General features: G+C 37.7%; 1 protein-coding gene across 5 annotated transcripts in view; it reads left to right on the top strand.

Annotated features, from left to right (window-relative positions):
* The window catches only part of TP63 (tumor protein p63), a 232,791-nt gene that overhangs the window by 117,849 nt on the left and 90,758 nt on the right, over positions 1–24,184 (top strand). The window contains exons 1-2 of one of the 5 annotated variants that reach the window (XM_078068038.1): positions 14,226–14,334; positions 14,746–14,800. The exons of 3 other annotated variants lie outside the window; for them this stretch is intronic. Coding sequence is in view for 1 of the 2 variants with exons in the window: in XM_078068034.1 (XP_077924160.1) it covers positions 14,293–14,334 (42 nt within the window). In the remaining variant the exon portion in view is untranslated. Of the gene's footprint in view, positions 1–14,167; positions 14,335–14,745; positions 14,801–24,184 lie in introns of those variants that run through there. One more of the 5 variants, XM_078068034.1, reaches the window with a different exon arrangement.

The raw sequence follows: 24,184 nt of genomic DNA, 5'->3' as shown, positions 1-24,184 counted from the left end.
TTGCAATACCACATTTCCCTCCCAGAGAAAATGGCAGAGCTCTTTCTCCTTTGCCTGCTCTTCGTGCTGAGGCACAAGAGAAAGTGGTTCTCATTATGGGTGTGTCCACGTATAGTCCCAGGAAATAATGGGAAAAGAATTTATGAGCAAATGCCTAATTGATTGCTAACTACTGAGACTCATAGACTTCTAGAAGAGTATGACGAAAAAAATGGGTCCTGGTGTTTGAATCCCTAAATTAGCCTGAGAACCTACGCTAGCTCCTGCTGGGTTAGAGTCCTCCCAAGCTGGGGATCTATTAGGAGCACTAGTTTTGCTTTACAGTCCTAAATGTAAATGTTAGCCCCAGATGGGCAGAACATTGAACTCTCTAATTAGCCTCGCAGGTCCGTCTTTAAAGAAACAAGTGTGTAGCATCTAGCCCTTTAAAAAGGCATTCTGTGCATTGTTTGCCAAAGGTCAGAGGGCAAACGTTGTTGTGACAGTTGGGTGGACTTGGCAGGCACACTTCTCTGGAGAGGATGAGAAAGAGAAGAGTAGTTGATGTTAATCTTTGGTGATAGCAATGGCAGAAGACAGTTCGCTCTAATTCTAGAATCCTTTTGATATCCTTTCAATTCATATGAAGTTTTCCAATTTTTAATCCAAGGAGTTAGAAAAATAGAGCCATAGGAAATAAGAGGTGATGTAGCCAATATCTTTATCTTCAGGGAAGTCAACTCATAAATCATACATCATAACGGCTTATGTATGAGAAAGACAGAAATAATTCAAGCCCACCAATCTTGTTCCAGCATATGTTTCCTACTCCACCTTCCATCTCCCAAGTTCCCCCATGCTCACCTAACTTCATTTCATTATTCTGAATACAGAATTCTGTGTCTCTGTCTTTTGTCCCATGCTGTTGTTTTAATTTAGGAATGTTTTCTCTTTGTCTTCCTTTAATTCCTGCCCAACCATAACAAGACCAAACTCCGTATCTCCTCACTGGGAATTAATCATTCCTTCTCCCTTGTTTCCATAGAACTGTTACTTGTAACTTAACACTTGGCATTTATTTTATTTAGCATCTATTTTATATACATTTCATCCTGACTTTATAAACTTTATTGTTTTTGTTGTTTTGTTTTTTTCAGAGATGTGTCTTCCATTCTATCAGGAAGTCTGAGGACAGATATGAGTCTTGTTCTTTTTTGGGTCTTATTGTAAGACCATGCACAATGAAGTATTCAGTTAATGTTAGAAATGAAATGTGTATATGTGCAAGTATGTGTGAGAAGAAATAAAATAGTCTCTACCAATGGTCTCTAATATCCCTTCTAGCATTAACATGGATCTATAACTTGATCTTAGGATACAATTAAATCAACTAATGTTTAACTATTTAAATTAGCCTTGACTTTTATTTTTCTGTTTAGATTGCCCAGTTAGGAAAGGAGGTAAAACTCAAACTTGACAATTTTCCCAGTGATGTGACCCAATAAGCATTTTTGACTTGTTTCCTTCTAGAGTAACAGTGGAGACTTAAATGGAGGTGGTCTGATGTTTGAGGATCACGCATGAGTTTTAGTCTACCTACACAGTCCTCTAGCTATTGACCATGACTAAGAATTCACTATGACTGCTAAATAAAAATTGAAAGAATATGGACCATTTCAGGAATTAGTTGGGAGAGAAGATGCTGAATATATCTTTTAAAAAGATGCTCAGAAGGAAGCATCAGGGTCCTGGTTTGGTCATATTCTTACAGGTTCAGGACACACCATTTATACTGTCATTGACTTAGCCTTTCAACACTGTAGCTTAACCCTCTTACCCTGAAGGTAATCGATCTGAATTACAAAACCCAATGAATAAAAAGGAATACTTAAAAGAAGAGAGCATGAGGAGTTCATTAAGATGGGAGTAATATAACTTTTTAATTTATTTGGCACCGGAGTTACAAATAATTCCTCACCTTTATTTTTATTTTGTTGGGACTGCTCCATGGTGTGTGTGTGTGTGTGTGTGTTCAGATGATTTATAATGGACCCTGACATTGGCACATGTTTCTTTCTGTGATTTGAACACAATAATTTGAACCGTACTGGTTTCCATCTGAAGAAATGGTTTCTGCATTGTTATTCAGAGGCTATTAATACTTAGTTTCTTTTTACTTTTAAGCTACATATATTTTAATCCTAAAGTAAATTCCTGTCTTTGCTGGAAATTGCCTATATTTTTTAGATGCAGCACTCCTCCTGAATCTTTTTTTTAATCTTTCTGTAACCACTGTTACAGAGTTGTCCAGGTAATGATCGATGCAGGTAATGTTTTCTTACAAAATCAAACCAGTGGACTCCGGAGGCCAGAAGATCTGGCTTAACCACCTGGGTCACAGAGGCACACCTGCTTGGTTGCACCACTTTTTAATCGAGTTGTGAATCAGGCTTGGGAAGCTGCAACTAAGTCAGTTTATTGTGTCTGTGACAGTAGGAAGCTCAGGAGATCAACATTAAGGGAAAAGAGCTGCTAAGGAGGAAGGTATCTTTGGGAGTCATTTGTGGCAACAGGACCTTCCCTTTCTCCTGCAGAGCATGCAAATAAATTGATTTGCTCGGAGACCAAATCCCTTCCCCTTGTTGGGGCATAGGCATGAAAGAGCAGTCTCTTCTCTGACTGGGCAACCTGTGTGGCACAGAGTACGTCTAGCCTTAAGCACAGTGGATGTGTGGACTTGAATATAACATTGAACCCCTCTGGAACCTGGTTTCCTTATCTGAGAATTGGAGATAATAAGGCCATGCCTGCTGCACAGATGTATCTCAGGGATCAAACCAGAGTAGTCATCTGACAAACTGAATTGAGTGCCTTTATGCACACTCTCCAAGCTGCAGGAAGTACAGAACTAAATTGGGTATCACCCTTGCCCTCAAGCTTGTATTTTAGTGTGAGATTCATGGAAACAGAACTCAAAAGTAATGAGATGAGATCTATAATCATGTAGTTATTGCCAGGATTGGGTAATTCAGAGCTGAAAGTAACTGGCTGCTTAGAGAAGACAAGTGATCCACAGATGCCAACACAATGCTGGGTATGCAGCAGACACTCAAGTGTTGAATCAAACAGAGGAAACACGTTATAGGCGTGTTGAAGGACACATTTGAGTTTGCCTGTTGGAAGAGAATAGAGGAACTGGGTTGCACAGAGCTGCAAAATTATAAAGTATAAGATCTACATGCTCTTAGGCTGCAAAGCATGCTAATACCCAATGCTCTTACAGCATAGCTCCAAACTACTGCATCCTTCTTAGCTTATTGATAAGACTGTGTCAATAAAAGTACTCAATTAGCACTACCCTAGATAGAAATATAGACTATTTTAAAGCCAAAATTTATCATGGGGTTCTTCCCACAACATGTTCAGATACTCTTAAAGTTGGATTTGGTTTGGAGTGCCTGGGTGGCTCAGTCGGTTAAGCGTCTGCCTTCGGCTCAGGTCATGATCCCAGGGTCCTGGGATCGAGCCCCGCATCGGGCTCCCTGCTCGGCGGGGAGCCTGCTTCTCCTTCTCCCTCTGCCTGCCGCTCCGCCTGCTTGTGCTATCTCTCGGTCAAATAAATAAATAAAATTAAAAAAAAAAAGTTGGATTTGGTTTTCCATTTTGGTCAACAATCCCCAGGGTTCACCTCCAAACCTTATTGCCTAGGCTCTGCCTTCCAGTACTGTGAATGCTTCACTTTCTTCTGTACTCAGGGTCCTTGGGACAAAAATGATTCTAGGAACCATGTTTTCGTCTTTGTTATTTTTATTTTATTTTTATTTACTTAATTTTTTATGGGGCACAGAGGGAGAGGGAGAGAGAGAATTGTAAGCAGGCTCCATGCCCAGCACAGAGCCCCACGCAGGGCTCAATCTCACAACCCTGAGATCATGACCTGAGCCGAAATCAAGAGTCCAATCCTCAACAGACTGAGCCCCCCAGGCGCCGGTATCATTTTTATTTTTATAAATACGGTTATTTTGGGATCAATGCCTCCTACACCCTATTCTTAGAATGAATGGAAATGGTTTCCAGAGACAGGTGCTTTTTCTCCCATGGCCTGTGTCACAGAGTGAAGACTGTAGCAGCTTGGTGGCATTGGTGCCTAGGAGAGCAGCCAGTACATGCTGCTTTGCCAGTTTGGAGAAACACTAGGGTTTGTCATACCTAAGTTACCTCCACCCCTCTGCTGGAGGCGGCAGGGATAGTGATCCGGGGTTCAGCTAGGGCTTCCGTCGTTTTTGTTTTTCCTCTTGATCATTCTAACTTCTTTTTTTAAAGTGGCTTTCCTTGTTTCATTTTGTGATGAAGAGCTGTTTTCTGCCCAAGCAGACATTGTATAAACAGTTGCACAGTAAGAGAATAGTTAGTGTCCCTTAGAAGCCTACGGAGAATCTGAGAATGTCAGGCCAAGAAAGGACTTTGGAAATCCCACAGGACTTGGCCAACCCTTTGCTGCACTTCTATGGGACTGAGAAACAGAGAGGGCTCGAGGTCACACAGCAAATCACGGGGTGCATAAAGTGGAACTTAAAAAGTATATATAAATCACATTTACATACATCATTTTTTCATACTTAGGATGTGGACATAGCATAAGTGTGAGTAGTGTAGCAGAGAGGATGAGTGGAAAATAGGGCTCCAGGAATGGTTCAGTCCATCCACCTCAGTCCCTAAGAAAAGATGATGTATATACTGCAGCAGGAGATTCAAGGATGGGATCCTCCATGTTTTCCCAAAGTAATAAACCAGTGACTTGTCCATCCTGTTTCCTGAAGCTATAGTGGGTTTACCAACTGAACACATGTCCTGTAAGTAATGGTGAGTGCAGACCAGTGACTTGAAACCCTAAAAGGACATTGGAATTCTCTGAGAGTTTGAATCAAAATAGGCAAAGTGTGATTTTTCCCTGGAGTTTATCCAGGATTCCAAAGTGAATGCACCCCCTTTTTATTTTGCCTAGGGATTTTCTTTTTTTCCTGGAAAGGGTGGAGAGAATTTGTGTAAGAAAGAAAGCTGAGTTGCCTCTAAGTACAGCCTCCAGGGAGAATGAGCCATCCCCCCCCCCCCCCCCCCCCCCCCCCCCGCCAACCCAGTATTCTTGCTGAGGAGAGAAAAATAGAGGAACTAAAAGTAAAGCCTAAAATCTCTACAGCTGAAAACATCATAGAAATCAACTGGTCTATAAAATCAACTACCTAACAGGCTTTTTAGGAAGGAAATGCCACAAGGAAAAGGTATGAAATATAAAGTTGATAGGGACGTTGTCAGTCTTCATCAATAGAGTAAACTTTATATTATGGTTAAATAGACAAACACAAACTTCAAGGAGACTAGAATCATAATAATATAGGAAGCCAAATATATAACAAAACTAAGTCCAATGAACGGATTGGAAAACTACAAAATGGACAGGGAAATGTCCTGTTTTATGTAATATCAATTTACTCTCAGAGCCAGAGCTTAGCCCAAAGTCCATGACTCTTGGGATAATACCCTTCCATGCATGATTCTTAAATGCAAAATGGACTGCCTTTCTATTGTTTTAGGTAGGGGAAATTATTTAAAAGTTGGTATTGTATTGAAATATATCTCAGTATGAAACTAGAAGGAAGGGTGATGTGTTGTGCAATTAGCTTGAATGAATATTTGTTCACGATCTATCCATTCAAAAAAAGGGACTCACTTAAAAGCACAGAGGTGACACCTAAACCCCAGATTTCTGCTGGTGACTCCAGAGCTCTTTCCACCTTTCCAAGCTGGCAACTGATTGCAGACCTCTTCCTGTGGTAGCAGCCATTTGGAGGCTATGACAAAGGAGAATGAAAGTTAGTGAAACACTAAAAAATCTAGTATTTATGGAAATAAGAATTTATAGAAGGTATCCAGTAGCCATGTCCAGAACTACAGATATGAATAAATACGAATAAATAAAAGGATAAAAGGTATTTAAATCTATTTAGAACTTATCATAAGCTAATGACTTCCAGAAGATTGGTTAGAAAGTTAAATGTTTTATATATATTATATATATATATAATATATATATATAATATATATGTATAAAATATAGCGTGATATTTTGATTTTATAGATGAAGGTTCAAAAAATCTAAGCAAACACACCAGTATTCAAATACAACTTAGTTTGATTTAAAGACTTGCACTTTCCAAAGCAGAGCAATCAATGGGGATGGAGATGAATATGTTCATTTTAATGAATAATGTATAATAGCAATAGAAGGAAGTTAATTTTGTTTGTGCATTTTTACTCTAAACTGTGAAAAATATTTTAAGTAATAGTAGCTGCTAATGATGTTGTGGTAGGGTAAACTCACTATGTTTTATATTGTTAGTCTAAAGATAAACAGGTATAATATCCAGAGATCAATGTAGTAATATCTATTGGCCCTTAAACATTGAATGTCTTTTAATTGAATGATTCAGCTTCTAATAATGTATTTTAATTCACAGTAGAATACTTTTTGTTTTAAAGTTATAGTGTTGGGGGCACCTGGGTGGCTCAGTCGGTTAAGCATCTGCCTTCTGCTCAGGTCATGATCCCAGGGTCCTGGGATCCAGCCCTGCGTCAGGTTCCCTGCTCAGTGAAGAGCCTGCTTCTCCCTCTCCCTCTGTTGCTCCCTCTGCTTGTGCTCTCTCTCTCTGTCAAATAAATAAATAAAATCTTTAAAAATAAATACATAAAAAAATAAAGTTATAGTGTTAAAGAAAAATAGAAGCAAATGAATGCCCAATTAATATGAAATGGCTAAATTAATTTAACAATGCTGTGTAGCAGTTTAAAAACAGTGTTTATGTGGTGACTAACGTAACATAATAAAAAAATAAAAACAGTGTTTAAAAAAATACATGTAGTTACTTGAGTATACAGTCATATTAACAGCTTAATTTTTAAAAATAGGCATATGCATATATTTACACAGACACATATACATACTTAACAAATATATCTTTAATGTATACTATCATAAGTACAGAGTTGTGTGCAGTATATATCTCTGGAAGAGAATATACCAAAATTTTAACAGGGGTTATGTCTAGGTTATGGGATAAATGACAAAAAAGAAGTAATTTTTATGTAATAAAGTCATCAGAGTTCTTATTTCAATATATATAATACTAAAAGAGCAAAGAAAATTGGAAAGCATGTGACAAAAATATCAAAGGGTTAATATCTTATTAATAAGAAAAACACTACTCCTCCAGTGGGGTAGGGATTGGAGGGGAAAGCAAAGGACATTAACACATCATTTAAAGAAGAAATGCAAAGGACTACTAAATGTATTGAAATATATTTAATCTTGCTCATAATCTGGGAGACTCATATTAAAATAAGAAAATAATTATTTTTGTTTGTATAATTGGAAAAGATAATCCTCAATATTGTGGTCCTTATCCTCATAAAAATGCAACTGATGCCGCCCTTTTGGAAACCGACTTGATTCTATACCCATGAGGAGACTTAAGTTCATAACTTTTGACCCAGTCTGTTTAGTGGTAGAAATACTTAACATGGGAAAATGCTCATAATAGTATGATAGCTATGTATATATATATATATATATAACATGATCCTAGCTTTGTTTGCAGAATACATACATAAAGAGAGGAGGAAGATAGATCATGGAAACTTAACAGTAATTCTCTCTGCGAAGTTTGCTTACAGATAGATGGCATGTAAATTTTTTTTTTTATTTTTCATTTTTTGCTCTAAATATCACATGACTTTTGTAATCTAAAAATTCAAATGCAAATTAAAGGCAGTGCTAGGAGAGATGATCTTATCTGTGTGCATTTGTGCATCTCTTTACCTGGACTGTTTTGGAGTCCTTCCAAAGTAAGACACTATCTAAATTTGGGGAAGTGGTTAACAATACTGTTATTAAAATAATCATAGAGTGGGGTGTCTGGTAAACGAGCTATGAACATGGCATTGAAGGAGGGATAAATATTGGGGTGGGAGGAGGTATGAAGACATAATCTTCTTGAACAGCACAGGGTTTGTGTGGATTTGGGGGCCAAAATATACATGTTCTGCTCTTGATTTCATCATTTAGTATTTGTCTGCATTTTGGTGTCTTCACCTTTATCTGTAAGATAGGAACAATAACAGTACTTAAATGATAACTTTGTATGAGAATTAACCACGTCTGATATATATTAAGCTCTTTGAAGAGTGCCTGCCCCATTCAAAGTACAAAGAGAGAGAGAATCTAAATCCTGTCACCATTTTACCTTCTATTTGACAGTTGACAAAAATAAAAAATGATAGCCTGAGTACATCTGTAAGATTTAGGATAGAACTCAGTTCCCTTTGTATGCCTATAAGATTCATTTTTCAGTCTAGCTAGTGATCCTGAAATATCTTGCTTTGGAACTTAGCCTTAGAATAAAGAGAACATTGATTTGGTGAATTAATTAAGTGGCTTTCAGTAGTTTCTACAAATGCTAATTCTTCTCACCTATCCAGAGCAGGAGGAGAATGAAATCACTTGGGAAGGATTAGGGCTCTAATGTGTGTTCTGTGTTGGCCATCCTTTATGGTAGCTGGCATCAAAATGATCTAATTGATTTTGTTCTGTGGCAGCTTGGAAAGTCCCAACATTTCTTAGCTTTCACACATGCTCTATAAAACCCCAATCTTTTTTAACTATTGCAGATTTATTATTCTGACAATTTTCCTTTTGATAAATAGTTATTAAGAACTTGAGGTACTATACTTAGATTGAAACCATCATTTTTTTCTCTTTTCTCTTTTCATTAGATACTGTGCATTAATTCCCACAGGAAGGGCATCTGTGTCATAATAAATACCTTGAGTAAAATAATCTACTGTTCAACCTTCTAATTCTTTCTTACAGAATTAACTGTTCAATTGAACATATCAAGTTTTTAGACACTTAATGTGATATGATGAACAAAAAAAATGGGGAATTGGAGAATTTCTCATGAAGGTGGTGTTTAAGGAAACTGAAAATGTTTTCATGGATCAGGTAAAGAGAATGAAGACATTCCAGACTGAGGGACTAGACTGAGCAGAGGGTCAGGAATGGTCAGCTAGTGCCAGCATGTGGCAAGCAGAGTGGAATATATGGAAAGTGTGGTTGAGAGCATAGCTTGGAGCCAGACTGTGAAGGGCCCTCAGTGTCTGTGGGAAGTACATTGACCCTTAAACAATATGAGGATTAGGGACACTGACCCCCGCACAGTTGAAAATCTGCATATAACTTTTGACTTCCCCAAAACTTAACTACTCAAAGCTTCCTGTTGATTGGAAGCCTTCTTGATAATATAACAGTCCATTAACACGTATTTTGTATGTTTTATGTATTATATACCAAATTCTTATAATAAAGTAAGCTAGAGAAAATGTTATTAAGAAAATCATAAGGAAGAAAAAATACATTTACTGTAGTATACTGTAAAAAATCTGCAAATAAGCGGACCTGTGTAGTTCAAATCCATGTTTAAGGGTCAACTGTAGTTGGTTTTGTTCCATTGACATAGAGGCATCTTGAGAAGTGACATGGTCGGAGTTGTTCCTTAGGAAAGATAAAGTGATGGGGAGGAGGACTCTCGTGGGGAGGCAGGGGAAGTAAGGACATCACTGGATATTCATTTTTCTACTTCATTCAGGTAGATATGTGGTTAAAGCATAGAAAGTTTGATATGTTTAGAATCAGGTATGTATTCTTTCTTGGAGTCTCAACTGCTACTATAAAAACAAGTCACCAGTCTTTTGTTTCCTTTAATAAATGTCTACTTAATCCTGGCTAAATTTACCCAAGCCTCTTTAACTTCTCTTTTCTCTCAATTCAATAGAACTGATGTCTTCATGAGGGAAGCCACTGAAACACTGATCTCCAATCTGTGGCTTCATGAAACCTAAGGACTTCCCCACCTTCTACACCTACCTCCAATCACTGGGGGCAGATACAGATCCAGGAACACAAAATTGCTTCCATTTTTTTTTTTTTTTTTTTTTTACTTTTTAGAATGTTGTAGGTACCATGTTATTCCTTACCCAACTTCACACACATGGATTAAGAAGTTCAAGCAAATGTTTTATGTATGCCAAGGATTTATACACTTGCTTAACTTTCTTACGTAGAGATATAAAATGGAACCATTGATACTTGTTATATTATAAAGATAACATGTCAAATCAGAAAAAAAAATTTTAATAAAATGGTAAAGGTAAGTAATCTGTTTTGGGAGGGAGTGGATCTTCACTTGTTTCTCATACCAATATAAATTCCAAAGAGTTAAAAGATTTGCATGTGAAAAAATGTTAAAAGCCATAATAATATGAGATGATAATATGGTTGAAGAATTTTATAATGTTGGGCTGGGAGAGGCCTTTCAAACTATGCTTGCAAAATAATAAGTCAGGATATCTGCCTGGGTGGCTCAGTTGGTTAAGCATCTGCCTTCAGCTCAGGTCATGATCCCAGGGTCCTCGGATCGAGTCCCGCATCAGGCTCCTTGCTCAGTGAGGAGCCTGCTTCTCTGCCTGCCACTTGCCTTGCTTGTACTCGCTAGCTCCCTCCCACTCTTGCTTGCTCTCTCTGACAAATAAATAAATAAAATCTTTAAAAAAAGAAAAATAATAAGTCATAAGGGAAAAATGATAAATTTGACTGTAGAAAAATTAGGATTCTTCTACACCAGAAAGCAACCCATAAAACTATATATAAGTTTGAAAGACCAGACACACACATGCAGAAAAATATTTCCAGCACTGATAATAAAGGGTTATTATCTATAAAATATAAAGAGCTCCTACAGGAATAACTGTTCAGGAGGATAGCCAACAAAATGTTAGCAGTATTATTTCTGGAAATCAGAAATGGTGATCCCACATCTTGGACGACTTCTATTCCCAGGGAACTGGATTTATAACAGTGGTAGTCTCATCAAGGGGCAGCACTGACCCCTCATTCTGAGGCCACGAAGCTTTGAGGAATCTGGGAGAAAGGGCTGAGAATGGAAAGTTGTGAGCTCTTAATAGAGTTGTTCTGACTCCTGAGGACTTGGGAAACCCACTTCAAATCTTTGAGTTTGTTTATTTATCTGCAAAATGGGGATAATAATACTTACATACATCACTAAGTCGTTAGGAAAGTTAATGCACATTACTAAACCTTTGAGATCCCAGGATAAGCATTATTGCGTGGGGAGTAGAGAGAATCGTTGCTTCTCTGTAACCTCCTGCTTAAGTAAACGCTTGATATTTATATACCAGTTCTGAAATGAAACATTATCAGATGCACTTTAGTTAACTCTTTTATGTCAATGTGTGTGCTAAGTTTGAATTTAAATGAATTGGTAAATATTAGCTTAGTTTTTATCATGAGGATACTAAAAACAAAAAACACAGATTGTCCCCCACAATACACTGTACCTTTTTATTTTTTTTTTTAAGATTTTATTTATTTATTTGAGAGAGAGAGAGAGAGAGAGCACATGAGAGGGGGAGGGTCAGAGGGAGAAGCAGACTCCCTGCTGAGCAGGGAGCCCGATGCAGGACTCGATCCCAGGACTCTAGGATCATGACCTGAGCCGAAGGCAGTCGCTTAACCAACTGAGCCACCCAGGCGCCCCACACTGTACCTTTTTCTTTAAGTCCTTTAAGCATCTTGGTATCTGTAAAACTTGATGGCTTCAACTGCACAGTTTGGAGATGAGCAGATTGTCATATAAATATCCAAGTAAAATAAGAAGAATGCAAATAATCCTCTAACTTGCTTCCATGGATTCTGGACAGAGACTCTTAACTGTTGTAATGGTCTTTAGAAATCATTTAGTTCTGCCTCTCATTTCACAAATGAGGAACTTGAATCCAGAGTGGTTCACTCCTGCCCCAGAGGCACAGGGCTAACTAAAGGCAGAGCTGGGATTACAGCCTATATTTCCTAGTTATTCCTACAACCCCCAGTCCTGTGCTCTTTCCCCTCAGCTGCCCAAAGCACCCAAATAGCAGTGACAGATAGATAGATAAGATACACGTGTCTTAGGTTTTGCCCAGAATCTTGGTAGCTATGTTAGACATAGACCATCATCCTCAGATCCGATTGTGCTGAAGGATGAGTTGGTCAATAGAAAGATTTTGGCATTTTAGTCCATCACATCCTGCTGGGACTCTTTTGACTTTGTAAAAGATGAAATGTGTTTACATTTGATGGAACATTATCAACATTTGAGTCTGTGAGCCCTACATTTAGGGTTCAAAAAGGTATGCTACCCCATTATTGTAAAAAAAATGATCCAATATTGACTTTCTGGGCAGTTGTCCTAATGGCATTTACTTTACAACATTGATTCCTGAGCCTGATTCATTCAGAACTGCCTCATGGGCTGCGCAAAATACAGCTGGGACCAGGTCCACACATCTGTTTTTAAGAAGCACTCTGGATGATTCTTAGGGTCACCCAAGTTTTTGAACCACTGGAATAGAGCATGGATTAAGGAAGCAACAATCTGCTCTTCACTGTTGACCCAAAAGCTGTCAGTGGGTATAGAATTTAAATACATGATACAAATAATTATACGGCATGTTGTACCCAGAGCTCATTTGGTTAATATTTCAGAGAAAAAAATGCACATTATGTCTGATATAAATTTGTAGTGTTATAGGGCTTTGTCATATTCTTTGACACCTGATTTTCAAATGATGTTATTGAAAATTTTTGCAAAAAAAAAGCTTTCTTACCAGTGACTCAGGAGCTTTAAAATAAATATGCCAATAATCACATGGATGCAAAAATAGAAGTAAAAAGGAGGTAAGTCTAAGGTCCTGAATATATTTGCAAACTTAATTTCTAAAGTTTATATACCAACCGAGCCTGGCTTCTAATTTTCTTCTAATCTTCTTATCTTTTAAATTTTAGAAAAAAAAAATCTAAGTATCCACTTCTAGCTGTCTCGGCCAGTTGTACCTTTCAGGCAGGACAGAGGGACTTGGCCTTCCAAGTGCGGGGTGGGGAGTGATATTTTGATATAGATCTAACTGAATTACATAGCGTACTCAGCAGTAACAAGAGTATTTTAGTGAATCAAACCATAACCATCAGGGTGCATTTCACCTTCACTAAATTATGGTAACCAAGGCCAGATTCTACAATAATGTTCTTATGTGTTTATGTAGATATATTTTAAAGGCAAAAGCCAATTGGGGTTTCTCACACTTTAAGATTTATTCTTTCTATTTGTAATTTATTAACTGTTTATAGAAAAAGATAATGTCTTGGAGCATTAATGAAAACTGGATATAATAGAGAAAATATTCAAGTACATAAGCTATTGTATTGATTCCATGTCCCAAGAAATAATGATAGAAAGAAGTGGTGCTTTTTTTTTTAAGGCTTAAAAAAATGGGCACTTTTCCCAGGATTTCTATTTCCTGTACATAATATGGATGTTTGTTTGTTTTCACAAGTTAACGGGACTGATGGTTTAAATTGTTCTGAAAAATTGAGTGACTGCTGTTGGCATAACTTTGTGTTAAGTCACTGGCATTTCTCTGTGGAGAATAAGTTGAAAATTTTTTAACTATCCGGCAGTGGATTTTAACTTTTATATTGAGAAAATATAACCATGGATTTGAGTATTTAGAAATGGATTTGAGTATTTAGGATTTAGTTAGAAATTCCTAACTTTATGTAGTCATTCTTAAAACTCCACATCTAATTTAAAAAAGAAAAAAGAAAAAAAAAGGCTTCCAAAAGCTTTCCCTGAAGTTTTAGTTTTCAGTTGCAAAGTGCAAAATAACCTTCTGAAAAGCCTTCTCTAAGTCCTGGTGGTGGGAAGGTCTGTGGTTTGTTTGGGGAGATTTTGTTTTGTTTTTAGGAGAGAGCACTTTCTTATGAAAGAGGCAAGGGAAAGTTTTACCTGTCTCTCTCCTGTTTTTTTTTTTTTTTTCTTTCTTTCTTTTTCTTTTAAAGATTGGTGATAAGGAATTCTAACTACTTAATGAGATGGGAGAGGCCTCACTCCATTGGAGTGGAGGACTCCAGGTGGAAGTTGATGGATTGGACAGGTAAAGAGAAGAGTCCCGCCCCCTCATGCCTATAGTTGGGTATATATTAGGGAACCTAAAATTATGTACAGAGAGAGAAAGAGAGAGAGGGACTTGAGTTCTGTTATCTTCTTAGTAGATTCCTATTGTCAGGGTCTCAGAGGGGGTGGGGGGGTTGGCAAAATCCTGGAGCCAGAAGAGAGGACAGCGGCATTGATCAATCTTACTGCTAACATGTTGTACCTGGAAAACAATGCCCAGACTCAATTTAGTGAGGTAAGGATTTTAGATTTTAGCACTCCATTTAGAGATGCTTTTTCATTTTTGTTTTTTAAATAAAAGCTTACATATTTGTGGTTCTTGGTCACCCAATGTAATGTTTTTGCAAATTGTGTATAGGAATCTCCTTTTCTTGGTTAATGTTTTCTGTGGTGACTGTAAGATTTTTTTTTTCCCTTTAAGTAGGAGATGAAATAATAGGAGAAGAGGGAGAAGAAAATTTTCTGGGTGACATTATGTATTTGAAGAAACCCAATATTCAGGAGTTTGTAAAACCACTTTTTGTAAGAACAGACTGGGAGAGAAGCTCACATTCTGCTAGATACGTGGAAATGACTCCTCTGTTGGGTATTCACGTACCAGTAAGACAAATTAGTTGACTGTGTCTTAACTCAGTTAAGTTCTCAGTTCTATCTCCAGACTTCATCCTAAAAGCAAATGAAGCTTTTTCAAAATAATCCAGGTGAGATTTTTTTTTTAAAAAACCATCTTCGTTTTGAATTCTATCAATCCAGAGACCCATCTAAATCCTCAGGGGACTTCACTAATGTCCCTATTGTCCGGTGATTGACTTAAGACTTTTACTGTATAATGACAAAGTTATTGGGGGCAATGCATTATTAAATATTTATACATGAGTACATGGCAATGTGTATCATAGCATATAGGATTTTAGGTAAGGAATTGATGATTTGCCTCTCTGATCTCTCCTCAAATTTGTCTCCGGGACTTAAATCACTGGGCAAAGGGATACGGAAACAAAACTCCTGAAGAGACTGCAAGGCTTTGAGGAAGTTTCCTAAGGTTGAGGGAGGTCTAACAACAATATTAGTTTACATTCCTCAGAATAGGGCAGCTGTGTTGACACTAATCAGGTTGGGGAGGGGGGCAGGCGCGGGTGGTGAGCATGAGTTCAGTGTTTCGGATGAAAATGCTTGCAGGGAAATGCTTGGAAAAGTAGACTGGAATGCTCAAACTGAGCTCCTTAAAAATCAAAACAAAGTGCATAGGACTCGGGTGCACACAGCAAAAGGAAGAGTCGTGCAAAGGGCAACAAAGCAGGGCCTGCACTGTCATATTGACCGTGCTATTGTCTAGACACCTGAACTGTGTAAATATAGCAGGGGAAATATCGAGTTATCTACAGAAGGAAAAGGAAGTGCCTATTTTCCTTTAAAACATTCAAGCAGGCATGCTTGTCCTCAGTGGAGAAACTTGAGTTTCTTGTTTTGCTTTAATATGGAAAGTTAGCTTAAAATGTTACCAAATGGTTAAAAAAATTGGAGGTGACTTTAAAGATGATCTTGTTTCTATGTGATCCCAAGTTGGCCAGTTTTAATCACTAGAGAGGTGGTCTGTCAGTCATATCATGTCTGACTTTGTGTTTGTTCACAAGCTATTTCACACATATATTTATAAGCAGGCTGGGATCTGCCTTCGTGTCTAAGTAGGAAGGGGCAGAAAAGAAAGGTGATTTAGAGATATCTATAAGAAAAGTATGAAGTTGATGCAAAGTGGAAAGTAATTATTATTTCTCATGAAGGGAAAAACTGAATAAATGTTTTGCTTAGACGATACCAGTAGGAACTCTTGCCTTTTATGGAGGCAAAAGAATCATGTCATATGTGAGCATAGAGCGCCCGTACCGTGAGAGAAAATACCTTTCCATGGCTTTACAGTTTTCAAAACTTTAGGTAAATGTGTATAGTTAGGTGCTCAAGTTGTCTGTTTTCTCTTGGAATGCTGCTAATGTGTATAAGAGGATATCTATGAAAAAATATGGCTGAATTTCTCTACCTTCCTGCAACAGCTGTGGTGAATTTTATATCCTTCCACTAATGTGTGTTTTATGCGTAATTTTTATAGCTTCATTTTCATCCTATTGCTTAACAATGGTTTTCTTTGCTGTATAGGGTTACGTTTTAATATCTAGTCCTCTGTAAAAATACAGTTCTATATCTGACTATACAAAATGTCTGGGACCGCATGGCCCTGAGAATCCGGAAATTTAATGCAAAAGTTGGTAACGTTTTAGGATTCATCTTGAGATAACGTTCATTAGTAACCATCAATACAGAAACAGTGATCTATTATCACACAAAAATTGTTTAAAAATTGGACAGATTAAGAATAAAGAGGCATGGAACTCCCCATGAGACTGAAAATGATTTTGAAACTATAACCCAATCTCTGACTTCGAATAATTTTTAAATTTAATTTGCTAGTAACTTCTTTGGGTCGATAACTCAAAAACAATAGAAGAACACTGATCCTTCTCTACCCCCTGTTCCGCAAATTTCCAATTCTTTCCCTCCAAGCAGAGCTGGATTTGGGGAAGCTGTTAGTGAACAGGAAGGGGTCCGGAAGGGTGGAGAACATGGGCAGGATGTAACAGGCACGGCTGAAGGAGCTACCCCTGGATTACAATGGAGAGAGGCCTCAAGCAAGCACCATTCCAGTGTGCCAGGCTTGAATGACATGGCCTCTGGGACTGGTCTCAGACTTGGAGAGAGAGACCCAAAGGAAAGGAAATTCCTCACAGATTAAGTTTTAGTTCAACTTTCTTGCCAAAAAACTGGGCTCTGTGTGCGTTTGTATGTGTGCGTGCACGCGTGTGTGCGAGAAGGAGAGGGGGGGCGTAGAGAAACAGACAGAAACTCTCAAATCTTCCTTAGAGGGACATTTAGGACATTTTTATTAAAAATCTCTATCTGGGTTTCTGTGTGAAGATGGAAAGGTACTTTGGTGAATGGGTTCCAGTACTCTAGAACTAAATGGGACTTCAAGGTTCATATACTGAGATGCCTCATTTTACAAATCAAGGTTAATGGTCACTCTTTCTGTAGTCCAGAGAGCCATAGGTGTTTAAGTCAGTCCCGTTTACTTAATTTAACCTTTTTCTCTTTCATATCAAGAGAAATAGAATGCATTCTGGAAAGGGCTATTGTAATTCACCGTAAATGCCCCCAAAAAAGTTTAAGTAAAGAACTGAAGTGCAAATCTACTTGAGAGCAAGAAGAGTAATTAGAAGGCAGTAGTATAAGATCTCAGAGTTGAGGACCTTGCCATTTAATTGACCTCTGGGCCGGCATGGTCAAGGGAAACAGTCTTTCCTAACCTAAAGCTGTCTCCAAGAGGCATTTTTCCCATGGGAGTGATTTTTCTCTTAATAGTTAATAAAGGTCTTATCTCAAGCTTTCCCATGTTGTGCTTCTGTTATGTTTAGCGCCATAAGTAAAAGCGTAGTAGGGAAGAAGCAGAAGCTGCAGATTTAATTTAGCTGTCAGCCAGGCTGTGTTCCTCACTCCATGCTATGGTCTTAGATTGCATTGCTTGTTTTACAATTGGTTGCCCTCAAGCCCAGAGGGGACTGGGAGAAAGAGATCTTAGATCACAGATCATAGATCATACTTTCTTTTGCTACTATTGGAAAAATGAGTGGTGATAATAAATCACTTATCCTTTACCTAGATAAGGAAAAAGCATGTTTGGTTTGTTTTGTTTTTTAGAAGAGCAGTGATCCTCAACTGTGGTATGGAGAGTACACTAAGAAACATGAATGAATGTCTAGTTAGCTATGGCAACCAAAGAAATATTGGTTGCCTTTTCATCATTCCACATGCATCTTCTGAGTGCAAAGTTACTAAAATTTTCTTAGACAATGTATAGAATCTGGATTCTATATTCTTCCTTTTAAGGGAGTATAAGTCTGAGGTTAGGAGATTTTAGATTTATCAAGGAAGGATATGGTTAAACGGATGAGAAATACATTGCCACAGATGTTCCTGAGCTTTCTTTGAGGTGCATATGATTACTTTGGGTGATACGCGAGCTTGTGGGATAGAGGAGTATAAGTAAAAGTCCTCCCTTCCTAGTAATATTTTGAAAGTAAACTCCCCCTCCCTGTTGAATACCCTAATTTATTCCTTTAATTATAAAATAAATAAGGAAGAGTGAACATAGGTACCAAAAGATACCTCTGTGAAAAATAACTTGTTTATTTCCATGAAAGTCTTATTACTTTGAAGACAAAAGGTTTTCTAAGTCCAATGGACTCAGAATTTTCTTTTGAATGTGTGATGAAAAAAATCAGATGACTGATGGAGTATTATTGTCCAGTGCCAATTTAGTGGACTGATTCACTTATGCAGAACATCTAGTACAGTAATGGATTTGGGTTCTGGAAGAAAATAGATTGAAGTGTCAAGGTAAAACAGTGGATCCAAGAGTGAAGCTATGAATTTATTTCTTAATCTCCCAAGAACACAATTTGGAGGCACAAGAAAATAGTAAAATGGAGTTTATTAATGTGCTACCTCTCTCAACATTTTATAATTTTCACTGATGCCTTTTCATTAAGTTGAATTTTGTCAATAGTCATGAATACTACTACTGAATGGGGAGAAACTTAGGTTAGAAGACTGACTTACTCTTTTTAAATAAGCGTTTACTGAGCGTCCGTTATGTATAAGATGGTGCATAGGATATGAAAATGAGTAAGGAACAGTTCCTACACCAAGAAGTTTATAGTTCATAGGGGAAATGAACACATACAGTTATAATACAGGGCAGATCCTCATTGTCTTATGAGAAGTGTGAGCAAGATAATATAAAGGATCAAAGAGAAAGAGAGTACCTCGAAACAGGAGGATCAAGAAAGTCTATATAAGTAGGATGCAGCTGCACTTGGAAGGTCAGGTAGAACTTTCTAAGTCCTTGAAGTATGAGAGGGAAGGAGGATTTTGAGTGAAGAAACAAGCGTCAGCAGAGGCACAGAGTTGGGGTGAATGCTGGTATATTCAGCAATGTGAAATAGCTCAGATGGAATCAAAAGCATGAAAAGATTAGGAAATAAAGTTAGAAATGTCAGATAGAGTGGCTCATGGAGGGCCATGTCACATTTAATATTGTGGCAGTGATAAGCTATGGAAGGATTTTGAACAGAGGAGTAGTATAATTGGAGCTGTGCTCCAATTGTGGAAGGATAAATGGCTTTGCTTCAGACCACCTACCAGTATAAAAATGCATTTCTCTGCTTTGCACATTGGCTGTCTGTTTTGCAGGAATATTCACCACTCCTCTGGAACCTTTGGAAGGGTAGAAATGGATTGTGTCTAAAGTCTTATACAACTTAGGCATTCTCTGTGTGTTGCTCTCTTTAATAGCTATGGTCTCTGCCCTGGGTAAGTTGGGAACCATTGGTTTCGGTTTGTCCTAATTTATGCCTGCTATTCAAATGTAATCGTGAATAGAACCACTTTCACTGTCAAAAGGGTTCCACTTAGAAGACAAAGTATATGGTCACCCTACAAATAAAGACCTGCTCTTTATTTCACTATTTTCCCCAACCCCCACCCCAAAATGGAAAAGTAGTATAAATTTAGTTTAAACAGATACAGTAGTTTTGATATCCCACCCACAAGCCACTTAGATTATTTCCCCCATGAAAGAAGCATTTCCTTACAACCCAACATTTACTGAGAGCTAATTAAGTATAGTCACAGGGCTAGGGACTGTAGGGAAAGCAGAGGTGAGTAAGTGGCAGCCACTGGTGTCTGAGAATTCACAATTCTAGGGTGCACATAAGGTATTATAAATGACTTCAGTATGAGACAGAATGTGGGAAGAGATAGTAAAGTCTCTCAAAGACAGTAAAATAGGTTCAAACTGTACATGACAAAGGTAACATCTCACATAATCTGAGAACCAGATTTTAGCCAAGGTGGGGAAGGAAGGTCATTCTGGGTAGACGAGAAAATTTCTAAAAATACAAGGAAAAACTGCACAGGACCAGATGAAAGAGCGTGATATATTGACTTGGAAAGAGAATGTGGATTTAAACACGGATCTGTATTTACTATATATGTCAAAATGGAAAGCTGTTGTAGAAACATTAACAAAATATGGTAGGGACTTCTATCTTACTAAGAACTCGAACCTATGAATATTTTGAGAACACGGACAATGTTCAGAATTCAAGATTCAAAACTCTGTCTACATGCTGTAGGCATGACAAGTGTTATCCTGCAGGGAAGAAGCAAAATTATCAATTATCAAAATTATCAAAGCTAGGAACAAAATTCAGACTGGTATTTTTATGTTAATTATAATTAACTTTATTAAATAGTCATCTTAGAATCAGGATAAGAAAACTGTTTCTCTGGTCAGTGCTCTAAATGCCAATAGTAATCCTGGAGCTAAATGTGAGAGAATATACCAAGTATGATATTTGTTGAAGATGAGAATTCCAATTGGGAAATAATAGAGCAGAAGCAAATATGAATGTCCCATTTAAGAAACAAACACCCCCCCCCCCAATTAAACAAAAAGCAACAATAAAGAAATCAAGATTTTGGTATCTCAAATGAAAAAAATCTTTGCCATAAATTTTTCAAATTTCATTTTGGATGAGGATACACATCTGCATTTAAGACTTGAACAGGAATATGGAGGGAAGACATGTCTTCCCCCCCCCAATTTAATATCCTTTCCTTCCACACCCTCCTTCATCACTTCCATCTCACCCAGGAAGAAAATATAGGCAATTAAGGAGATAATAGAGGGGTAGGTGAGGGTAGGTTCTTGGGGGAGGTAACTCAGTGACTTGATTTAAATGCAAAGAGGCGGGCAGGAGGGAGAATTGGCCTTTCTGATAAGTGGGGGGAAGTCCAAGCTTGTATCTCATTCCTGTCTCTTCCGTACAAACCTAACCCTCCACTAACATAAAGTGGATTTTGAAAATATCCAATATTGAAAAACAATTGTCCTGCTTTCAACTTTGTGCAGACATTAGGGGAAACAGTGAAGTTCCAGAAATTACCACATTGCTTACAACCTCCTTTGCAGAACAAAGTAGTTAAATAAAGTGCCTGTAAAGTCTTTTCAGAAACAGTTCTTTGTACTTCCCCACAGTCAATTTTCTGACTTGGTCTGTTAATATAGCACACCTATTCTATTCAAAAGGCATTCCTTTTCAAATTCTGAAAAAAAAATCTTGGGAAGTTCTCATTTCTAAATTTATTTCTTATTTGGTAATGACTAAGTTTATACACCCTGCTTAAGTTTGTTTTTCAAAGACAAAGTAAATTCAGGCTGTCAGGTATGTAGATGGCAAGATGGCTTCACCAGGTAATATTTACCTTTCAATCTAAAATTCAGTAACTGGTGTTAAGGTAAAGTACATGTTGGTTCTAGGTGAGGGAATAACTGGCAATAAAACATTTTTGGAATGTTAGTGGATGCGGGTAGAGTGTAAATTGTTATCTCATGCAAAACCTGTGATCTGAATTGCATCTTGTCTGTGTTTCTTCAATGGTTAAAAAAAAGAAAAAAAAGATTTCCTATAAAAGCTGAAAGAGGGAATTTTGAGTCAAGCTGTGGTGTGTTGCCAGAGGCGGAAATTTATGAAACACTCTCGTCAGCTCTTCTGGAAACACTACAAAAGAAATAGTTCTACTTTCTTATTGGTGCTAAAGCCACTAATAGGTGCAGTTTAGTATAATACCCCGATGAGAATTACCACCCCCAAACTCAGCTTGCCTTGGAAAGAACTCTGTACAGGCATTTTCTTTTTCCTTTCAAGCTTGCACAAAAATACCCAAAGGGGCCATTTCCAATCCAGGCAGTGAGCTTTCTCAAGTTTATTCTTTCTCAGATCACAGAGACAATGGAGAATATGCCCTGTTTACTCAAATCAGTCTGGATTAGTGTCACTCTATTGATGGAATCAGAATTAAAAGGAAAACCATTACCCTCTCAACAGGCAACATCAGATGTTTTGGGAATGGCTTGATTACTTTTAAATAGACCATGTGAGACTGTCACCAGACTAAGGTTGAGGACTCCACAGACAGACATAGAGAGAAATGGTGACACTGCGTGAAGTCGAAAGCCCATAATAAGCCTTAGGCTGGGAAATGATTTTAATAGCCAGTCCCAAAGTGCTTGAAAGGCTGAAAATCAGAATAGTAAGTTTCCAGAGAAAGTACTTCTCCTGGCTTCTTTCTGTACTCTAACACCACCCCCCAGATATTTCTCTTCAGGTCAAATTGTTTCCAGTTTTTAAGGCCCTGCTGGGAGACTACTTCACCCTTAAAAATTTCTTAGCCCCCTCCTTCCCAAACATCCGAATAACCCCCCCTTCTTCTGAACTTTTTCCACACTTCTCTGTTCATCCCTCATTGCTCTCCCTGTGAACCAGATGCCTTCTCTCCAATTCCAGACTGAAGACTCTTGGTTGGTGGGGGATGTCTGGCATTTATCTCTGTATCCTCTCCAGGACCACCAAACGATGTCCCTGGAGGTGATGGAGGCATGTGTCTGTTGCTGTTGCATGAAGGGGTATCTTCAGATAAAAATATGGCATATTGTATGTGCTTTTACAGAAATGGCTCTTTGTAACTGACCTGTGCAAAAAGCCAAGTGATTGCATACATTGTAGAAGCCTTGTCTCCACCTGTATGTTCTGAATGGCATGGTTTTCCTTGACATCTTATAAGTCTTTCTCAATCTCTCTCTCTCTCATTTTTTAAATGAGCCCTGGTATTTATTTCCATTATACTTCAAGTGGCAAGAAAGTTTTTAAAGGACAGGGAAGTTTCCTGAGTAAGAAATGACTTGTACTCTCACAGAGGTAAACAGTGTAAAGTGTATGCTGCTTTCATTTAATTGATTACCCATGAGGACGGAGAATGTGTTTGATTTTTTAAAAAACGAAATAGATTAGATTTTTATCTTGCTTTGCCTTCACTTCTTAAAAGTGTTCCCTTGCTTCCACACTGATTCATTTTGTCCCTGATTCATTTTGTCCCCTGCATGTCTCTCGATCATCACCAGAGATTTGGGTGCTCTGGGTGAATAAGCTTGATGATTTGCAAACACTTTCCTGTTTCATTTTCTATGGTATTACTATTATTAAAGGATGTCTGAGAAATCTTTAAGTCGTTTTGTTCTTAAACATGGTGTCCTAGTTTTTTGTTTGTTTTTTCGTGCTCAAATAAGATACCAAGGAGCTGTTATAATTATTAAACTGATTGATTGTTACTTTCATTAGGGGGTAAATAGGATGAAATGAATAGATGGCTGTCTTTTCAAAGTAAGGCATGTCTTCTGCATAGCTGGAAACTTTGGTTTTATTTTGCAGTTAAAAGTGACAGCTTAAAGGAACACTCCAATGTTACATAAGTCACCATGTCTAATTACAAAGCGTAGTAAATCACTGAAAACTTTAATCTCAGATACAATGGAAAATGTAGCAATCAGCAAAGAACTTGACAAGCAAAAGCAAATTAGAATGCATGAAACAGTGTTTCTCATTTGAATATGTATAGAATAGTAAAACGGAGTAGTATACTTCTTATTTCATGCTTTACTTTTCTATTTGCAAATCAAGGCTGGTGTTTCAACCTCTGTGTGTGTATTATAAGGTCTGCGAAATGAAGTCATGAATTTAGACCATTTGCAAGAAATGGTTTATAAGTCTGATAGTACAATCTCAGTTCCTCAAAACATGCATTGTACACCCTTAATTATGGCATTATTCTAAACTGACTTCTAGCTAACTGGGTAGAAAATCATGGAAATTAGAGAGGGGGAACAAATTTTGTGGTCTATCCGCCAGAAACTAACGTCTCACTCTAAGCTTGTTTCTGGGTGGTTTCTTTCCAAAGGAAAAAAAAAAATCTGCATTTGGCCACAAGCACCATCTCTAGGAAGTGAATAATTATATGACCCCAAAGATTTGGACTCTTACTGCTGACCCTGATGCATGAGAAACAAACTCTAGGCCATTAGGTAAAAAATACTGCCTTGGCACAAAAACGTGTATGTGTTTGTTTTAAGGAAGTAG

This window comes from Halichoerus grypus, chromosome 1 (genome assembly GCF_964656455.1).
Source record: "Halichoerus grypus chromosome 1, mHalGry1.hap1.1, whole genome shotgun sequence".
NCBI lineage: Eukaryota > Metazoa > Chordata > Mammalia > Carnivora > Phocidae > Halichoerus > Halichoerus grypus.
Note: the sequence above shows the minus strand (reverse complement) of the source record. Positions and strands in the feature narration are given on the sequence as shown.